At 32.4% G+C, this 8,900-nt stretch overlaps 2 protein-coding genes across 2 annotated transcripts; one reads left to right on the top strand and one right to left on the bottom strand.

Annotated features, from left to right (window-relative positions):
• Positions 1-446: 446 nt before the first annotated feature.
• Positions 447-4,036, top strand: LOC120082707 (transcription factor ICE1). Its single transcript, XM_039037990.1, has 4 exons — positions 447-1,852; positions 2,082-2,309; positions 3,170-3,340; positions 3,641-4,036. The coding sequence occupies exons 1-4, from the start codon at positions 452-454 to the stop codon at positions 3,722-3,724; spliced, it is 1,884 nt and encodes a 627-aa protein (XP_038893918.1). The 5' UTR covers positions 447-451; the 3' UTR covers positions 3,725-4,036.
• A 625-nt stretch (positions 4,037-4,661) lies between these two features.
• On the bottom strand, positions 4,662-8,523 carry LOC120082718 (light-regulated protein, chloroplastic-like). The gene is made up of 3 exons (XM_039037998.1): positions 8,279-8,523; positions 6,713-6,871; positions 4,662-4,915 (listed from the first exon to the last, which is right to left on the bottom strand). The coding sequence occupies exons 1-3, from the start codon at positions 8,455-8,457 to the stop codon at positions 4,840-4,842; spliced, it is 414 nt and encodes a 137-aa protein (XP_038893926.1). The 5' UTR covers positions 8,458-8,523; the 3' UTR covers positions 4,662-4,839.
• Positions 8,524-8,900: the final 377 nt, after the last annotated feature.

The raw sequence follows: 8,900 nt of genomic DNA, 5'->3' as shown, positions 1-8,900 counted from the left end.
GATATTCATCTATATTATTATAATGTTATGACAATATACATCGACGATGCTTAAATTAGTGTATAGAATTAAGAAGCGATGAGTTGAACAACGATAATATTCTAGATCAATCTCCTCTTTTCAGTCCTATATATTGTTAATGCCATATACATAGCACGATTATATGAAGTAAGGAGAAGAGAGACACGTGCCTCAACTCGATTGGTGCCAAGCTTTGGTAAGTCGTACTCATTGTGTTGTGTGTTGCTCTTCTTTGGTTCGACTCTTAGAAGACTCACTAGGTGACATATCATTCACTAGTTTACACGACTCTTTTGGTGTACGTGGATTGTGGGGCCCTAGTTAGGCTCCATACCTCACCCATAACAGAAATACATACATACATATATGTACGTATGTATATATATTTGTTTATTGTATTTGGTAATAAAATACTTTATGTTCATTTTCAATGAAAAAAATTGTCGTGAAGATGAGAATTGATAGAAGGGAGAGAGAGAGAGAAGAGGAGCGATTGGCGGTCTTCTCTTTTTGCTCTGAATTTCTGATACGTAACGTTCAACTTTGGAATATATTTCTATTCATTTCTTCTCTCTCTATCTCTCTCTCTTTTAAAAAGCTTTTTCACTTTTTTCTCTCTTTAACCGTCTTCTTCCTTCTTCTCTTCTCTGCAACTCTCTTCCCCAACCAAATGCTTCCTAAATCCACCGGAATCCTCTGGCTCGACGGCGACCATGACGACGCCACTTCTTGGACCACAACTAACCACCACAACGACGACCCTATCGCCATTGCCGCCGCTTCCATTTCCTCCTTCAAATCCATGCTCGAATCCGACTGGTACATCAACTCTACTACTACTACTCCTCTCAATCCTTCTCACCAAGACTTCCATTCCCTTTCTTCTCACCCGGACATTCCACACCTTCCTTTCTCTTCCAATCCTTCCGATAACTTCCTCTTACACCCTATAGATTCCTCCTCTTCCTGCTCTCCTTCTCACGCTTTTCCTCTCGATCCTGCTCATTCCCACTCCATCTTGCCTTCTCATAAATCTTCCTGCTTCTCTTCTCTCCTTAACGTCGTTTGTGGCAGTAATTTTGATAATGCCTTCGATTTAGGAGGTGAGAGTGGTCTGCTTGGACCTTACCAAGGGAACCAAGCTTCCAATTCCTCCGTTTTGATGGGATTCACTGGCATTTCGTCTCTTCCTCAAATCGGTAATCAGGAACTCAGCTTAAACAACTCGGAACTCAGCTTAAACAACTCGGATTTTCCGGCCACTCGGTTGCTTCCGGTTGTCGATAACCCTCTCGCATTCGGCGCTGGATTTAATCCGGCGGCTGCTTTTGAAAGCTTCGATGACTCCGGGAATGCTCTGTTTCAGAACAGGTCTAAGGTTTTGAAACCTCTCGAAGTGTTCCCGCAAGTCGGTGCGCAGCCGACGCTGTACCAGAAGCGGGCGGCGCATCGAGTTGGCTCTGCCGGACCTGATAAACTAGAGAATTTGGAGGTTTCGGGTTTTAAATTAGGAGAAGGCTCAATGTGGACGCCCAATTTGGAGAGGCTGAGGAAGATGACGGGCGACGAGGACATTGAGGACGGCAGCGTGGATGTTTCTCGCTTGAATTACGATTCCGACGAGCCCAATGAGCATAATAAGCAAGAAGACAATGTTAATGCTAAAAACTGCGGAAGCAATTCCAATGCCAACAGTACTATAACTGGCGGAGACCAGAAGGGGAAGAAGAAGGGGCTGCCGGCGAAAAATCTCATGGCGGAGCGGCGGCGGAGAAAGAAACTGAATGATAGACTTTACATGCTTAGGTCCGTCGTACCCAAGATAAGCAAGGTACGGATTCAGGCTTTTGCTCGTCTCGATCTCATGGTGGAGAAATCTTGAACCTCTGCTGACACAGAATAAATGTTTTTAATTCATACAACTCTGAATTGTTTGGATTTGTGGCATACTTGCATCTAATTTGTAATCGTTATGTTGATATGTTTTCTTGGGGATGTGGGAAAATAATTCCTGTTGTTTCATGGTTTAATTTCTTTCTAATCCTCTCTGAAATACATAGATGGATAGAGCTTCAATACTTGGAGATGCCATTGACTACTTGAAGGAGCTTCTTCAAAGGATAAATGATCTCCATAATGAACTTGAGTCGACTCCTCCTGGTTCTTTGTTGCAGCCTTCTGCAAGTTTTCACCCTTTGACGCCGACGCTGCCGACTCTTCCCTGTCGTGTCAAAGAGGAGCTGTGTCCAAGCTCCTTGTCCAGCCCCAATACCACCCAGCCTGCCAGGGTAACTATCCAACTTCATTTTTTTTGCTTCTTTTAGGATTTAGTACAATTTTTGTGTTTTGTTTGTTCTCTCTTTTTATTTGTTCTTAAACTTCCTCAACAAGTGCATGTAGCAAGAGCTGAGATTTGATTCTGAAGAGCTAAGAACATTTCAATTATTTCTTATATTAGTGATGTAAATGATTGCTTGGTAACTTTTGAGCTTTCTTGGATGTAGTTTAGAAGCTATCAATGCATGAACAAATTTCGCCTTGTTCCAATGGGTTACTTCTAGAATACAATTTCTAAAAATTTCAACTAGAACTTTAGTCAAATGTATCAGTTTGAAGTCCTCCCCCAATATTGAGGTCCAATGAACTGTTTGATACTTGTATGGGACGTGCTCATGGAGGACTAACATGTGGGCAATGCTATTCTGAAGAGTTATACCGAACATACTTTTAATGGTGTACGATCTGTAGTTTCTTAAACTAGCAATATCATGTGGGTTACAACCACTTCGTCTCATTGCTTTAGGCTTTAGAAAATATGATGAAGTTTAGCACATGAATCCCTCATGTCTTAATTAACAAAGAGATTAAGTCATGAGTAATTTCTTGGACAATATTTTTGTTGTTGTTAGTTCTAATGATACTGGTGGAACTCTTACATCTTTTTTTTCATCTCACTTCTGTCTGAGGAAATCAGTTCAACTAGATACCGATCATCATGAAACTTAATCATGGGTTTTGATTCATTTTCTGTGCATATCTTTATGAAGTTAGTTTCATTCTCGAACATTTATGGGATTTGTATGCATTTTCCTATGTGCATGTGTGCTCATGTGCTTATATTTATGCTTCAAATCATGATTGGTGACAGGTTGAAGTTCGGGTCAGAGAAGGCAGAGCTGTCAATATTCACATGTTTTGTTCTCGCAAGCCGGGTCTTTTGCTATCCACCATGAGGGCTTTGGATAACCTCGGCTTGGACATCCAACAAGCTGTAATCAGCTGTTTCAATGGATTTGCTTTAGATATCTTTAGCGCTGAGGTACTCTCATTTCCTTTTCGTTTACCCTCGTCGACTTCTAGAACAGGATATGGTTTTTCAAGTTGGTTGTAGTTAGTGATTTTGAAATTGTTAAAATCAGTTTTGTCAGGTTCAAAATCACTCCAAAACACGTCTTCAGTCACTCAAAATTAATTTAATATTTAATTTTATGCTTTTAGATGCCTGTAGTAGCACATTCATGTATGCATATCTGGCTGTAGAACTTGCGATTTCTCTTCACCTTGGCTGTTTGTATTATATATCTCTTACAAAGATCCACTCCCTTTTCACTTCTTTTAGCAATCTAAGGAAGGTCAAGAGATCTTACCTGAGCAAATAAAAGCAGTGCTGTTGGATTCAGCTGGTTTACATGGTGTTATATAACTGAAGCTATCATCAAATGAAGCAGCTAGCCCTTCCATTGATGGATGGAATAACTGATGTGTTTTATGCATCAACAAATTCTGTAAATCCAACAACATTCAGCTCAGCCTCGTCTTATTCTTGCACACACCATAGACGAGTAGGTCTGGCTAATATTTTCTGGTTTTAGTATTTTACCTATCTTGCTTTCAGAACATATTGCAAGATCAACCTCAAGTGTTAACATTTCGTTTGGTCCAGTTTTTTTGGAATAAGATTTTCTTCTTAAATGTAGTTTCCTTCTGTTAATATTTCTTCATCATTGGAGCAATACCTTTTGGTTTCCGGATTTTGAATCTATTTTTCATTTAGTCTTGAAATTTTAACATGCACACCTATGAGTTTTGAGTTTAATTTCTATTTGATCTTCAAAATTTAAATATTACATCTTTTTACCCTTGAATTTTGAGTTTAATTTTTTATTTGGTCATTATGTTTCAATATTTTATACTTTTACTCTGGAGTTGTTACTAATGCTCACATTGGTATTTGATGTTAACTTTCATATAACTAATATAATTATAGTTAATTTAATTCTTTTACCTTAATTAATAAACATTAACCATACCAAAGATAGAAAATGAATATTTAATGAAAAATGAAGGTTAAAAGTGTAAATCTTGAATCTCTAGGGATCAAATTAAAACGAAATTCAAAATTTTAAGTAAAAACGTAACATTTTGAAACTTAAACCAAAATGAAAATTATATCCAAAACTTAGGGACCAAAATGATATTTTCTTTTTTTCCAACTTTTAACTAATCTACGATTCTTGTGATAAAATCATCAATTCTCCCCCTATTAGAAAGTTTTTGGAGAAAGATTCACACTTGGATGTATGAGTTTATATCGAATATTTATGAAGAAACACAGATTTTAGAATCTCATTCAACGATTATTGCGAAAGGATCCGTTTTCAAATATAATTCAAAAGAGAAGAGAGGGAAAGAAAAAGGTAAAAATATTTAAGCGTTGAGAATGGCGAAAAGTGGGCTACAGTTACAGAAGCTATGATATGGGCTAAAGAGAGAGCCCTTTTTTGTGTATAAATACAATTAAAAGTACATAGAAATACACTAGAAAACGCTATTTAGAAACTCGGGTTCGCAGAATTCTCCACCAAGATCATCGCAAGCTTCTCCTGGGAAAACACTGCACATCATAATATATAATTAATAAATAATTACATTTTCCCTACTCACTGCCCATTGCTCCAAACTCCAAGGCATTGCACGCAGTTTCAAGTCTGAACATCCAGAATTTTCAGAAAAAACGAATCCCTTACATTTCAATATCTTTAGTTCCATATTTTGCTTTCATTTTGCAGTTTTTCTGTTTCTACTCTCGTTTCTCGTTTTTAGAAATCGAAAGTATTGCAATTCTGTTTTTAGTTTTATGTCTATTTTTAAAATATTGGTAAAAATTGAATGAGAAAAATGAAGAAATTTATAGATAGGAATAATGTTCATAAGCTTAATTTTAAATTACTAGAAACAAAAATTCAAATGGTTATCAAAGGGATCTAATTGGTTTTTTGTTTTTTGTTTTCAAAATGAAAGTTTAGTTGATCACTTTTTACTTGTAAATTTTATAATATAGAAATTAATACAGAGTAAAATTTTGGGTTTCTAATTCTAAAAAGTAATTCTTATATAACGTTTTTACATTTTTAATTCAAACTTTAAGGAAAAAAAAAGTTATGAAACATTATATATATTTATAGAAAATTCTCAATAAAATAAAATTAAATGAACATTGTGGTCACTAAAATAAAATATTAATTATAAGATAATATATGTAGATAAGAAATCATGAGTCACAAAAATTCAGGTCGCTTGTCCTATCCAAGTTACAAATCAATGGATTCTTTTACGGTGGACATTAAAATATTTTTAAATAAAAGAAGTAAAAACTCTTTTTTTAAAAAAAAAATAAAAGAAGTAAAAACTCTTTTTTTAAAAAAATAAATAAATAAAAGAAAGTAAAATGTGTGTTCTTTTATTAAAAATCTAAAATTATAGTATTAAATAATTTTCATATTATTTTGAATTAATATGAACATTCTTGTCAAATCCATTAGATTTTGTTTATTGAATTAATGAAAAGCTTTTTGTCCACCGACATCAATGATTATAGGACTATTTACAAATACGGAAAAATAAATCAAAATATTCATAAATATAGTAAAATTTTACTATTTATCCATGTAATTTAGATTGTTGTCTGTGTCTATCTGGATCAACGTAGACACATATGATAGTCTATCGCAGTCTAACTGTGATATTTTACTATTATTTATAAATATTTTTAACAATTTCTCATTTAAAATAATTTTCAATATGGTTTGAACTTTGAAGAAGAAAAATCATGACTCGACTATTAAAAAGGTCATCTCATTTTATATCTATAATAATCTTAGTAAAGTCAAAATTTGAAAATAAAGCTAGATTAAAAAGTATCTTCTTTTAGTTTATGTGCGAGAATCACAAAGTTAGCATTTTTCAACGAATTCTAAGAATATGAATATATAGTGTCTCCTTACCTGAAAAATTATTATTATTATTATAGCAAATTCCAATAAAAATTAGATTCGAGAGACTAAATTTAAGATATACTCAAATTGATCATTTGAAAGTACATAGATTAAAATTGAATAAATTTTCTCTTAAAAAAAAGATAAATAAATAAATAAATCTCAAAATACACGGACTAAACTGGTATTTCAAGCTTACAAAATTATTATTATTATTTATTTAAAACGTTATGTCGATATTTAAAATAATAAAAACATACTCATTAATCCATTCTTAAAAATTAAGACTAAAATTTTCATTTTGAAATCTTTAGAGACCAACACACCCGTCATTAAAAATATTTTTTTCTTTAATATTAAATGGAAAAAAGAAAAAGAAAAAGAAAATTAAAAAAAAATGGTAATAAAATTCTCACGTCCTTGAATCGGCATAATCAAGATATTCTCTATCAATCTCCTCCAAAGCAACGGCGGGTTTTTGATTGTTAAGTGAAGGCTGAATCCTCACTTCTGGAAACATATTTGCCCAACATGCCTCTCCTCCTATTGTCTCACATGCTTCTGCTGGAAACACCCTAAACAAATATAAACTCATATCAAAATATCGATAAAATATCGATAAAATATCGAGATCGATCGATTTTATAAAGAAATCTATAAAAATATTTTATATATTTTTTAAAATAAGTTAAAATATTTATATTTATATATATTTACATGACGTTTTATTTTTTTTTATATTTTTTTTTTATTTTTTTTACTTTTCATGAAATTTTTATGATATAATTGAAACGATGTGAATTATGAAAATGTGAATGTCGAGATATCGTTGACAATTTAATATTAATAGATACAACTAGTTTATTAAATTTTCATCATATTTTTATGTATTTATAAGTTGATATGGACATAAAATATGAGTTTGATGTTTCCACTATATATATAAAAATTGTTGGAATATAACATAATTATCAATTTAATTTCACTAATGTGAACCTAATATTAACAATAAAAAATTGGAAAACAAAAATCAAATTTTGATTCTAAACTTATCCGATTGTATCGTTTTAATTCTAAACTTTAAAAGTGTTGTAATTTTAACTATCTAATAAGTTCTCAAGTATTGTTAATAAAGTTTCTCTTTATATATATATATATATATATATAATGAATTATGTAACATATATACAATATGAAATTGATAAATTTATTAAGAGAAAGACAACATCAAAGATTTATCTTCTTCTTTCTTTCTTTCTTTTTTTTTAAAAAAATTATGTATTTTGATAATGTTATTCGATGGTTAATTTGTACGTTGGTCAAAGTTTTTTTACAAAACTTTATTTTATTGAAATTATGAGCTTATGAATTTTACCTTTTTTGTTAAAATAGTGGATGAATTACCTATTGAATCGAGGGTTAAAATTGCAACACTTGTGTAAGTTTAGGATCAAAATTAATACATTAGGACAAGTTTAGGATAAAAATTAACTTTTTTCCAACATTTAAACTTATTTTAAAATGGTAAAATGTTTATCCACTAATTTAAATATATTTTTTGGGGTTTTTAGAATATTTATATTTCTCGAATTTATATCCATCGAGGGTCGAGACTAATATTTTCAATATTTTTCTCTAAATATAATTGAAACCTCGATATTTGACAATGACGTTGAGAGCCTTGTATATTACAGTAATACAATGTAATGTTTTTGTTTACATTTTATGCCACCACTATTCATAAACTTTCATGTTTGTGTCTGATCGGTTATTGCATTTTGGATTTTGTGTTTATTAAATTCTTGAAGTTAAAAGAATGTCAAATGAGTCTCATTCCTTCCGTACATAATCTATTTAGATCTAAAATATATTAGATGCTTGCTAAAGCAAGAGCCTGTAAAGCACAATTCAAAGTTCAAGATCCAATACAAAATAATTCAATTTCAATACAAAATAGAAGGTTGCAAGAGAAAATGACTTACGAGATAGCAGAACTATAATCGACGATCGATGCGTCGTAGACGACCGAGGCGGTTGCTTTGATGGCCGAGCGACGAGAGCAGTGAGAACTAAATGAGATCAAAGGGAACTGAGAAGGGTTATTATTGGAAAGTGTTGAAGGGAGAAGGGGAGGAACAGCGATGCTAAGAACAGCCTGCATTTTGCTTTTGAAATGATATGTTGTTAATAAGGCTTTTGCGATTTGAATCGAGTATAAGCAAGCTACTGATTAGCCCTTTATATAGAACAGTGTAAGAGATATTGGAGATTGTCCCTCTAGATAAGATTCCTTTGCTTCTTCTTCCTATGATGTTCATTCATTTACAGGAAGCTTTCAAACTTTCCCATCACCTTGGAGATATTTCTGAATCTCCCAAGATATTTTTGCCCAAGGCCCATTATATATAATGTCTAACTCAATAAAGTTACATACACTGCCAAATTGCTAGTCCGCACTGAAAATAACATTTAAGGGAATAGGTTGATTCGGATTAGATCGAAGACTAGTTCTAACACCAAATTTTCTTACTTGTATTAAGGGACAATAGACCTTTCTATATTTTCTATAATAGTATGTATTGGCGTTAGTATCTTATCTAGGCC

This window comes from Benincasa hispida, chromosome 1, assembly GCF_009727055.1.
Source record: "Benincasa hispida cultivar B227 chromosome 1, ASM972705v1, whole genome shotgun sequence".
NCBI lineage: Eukaryota > Viridiplantae > Streptophyta > Magnoliopsida > Cucurbitales > Cucurbitaceae > Benincasa > Benincasa hispida.
This window is presented reverse-complemented; position numbering and strand designations above follow the sequence as displayed.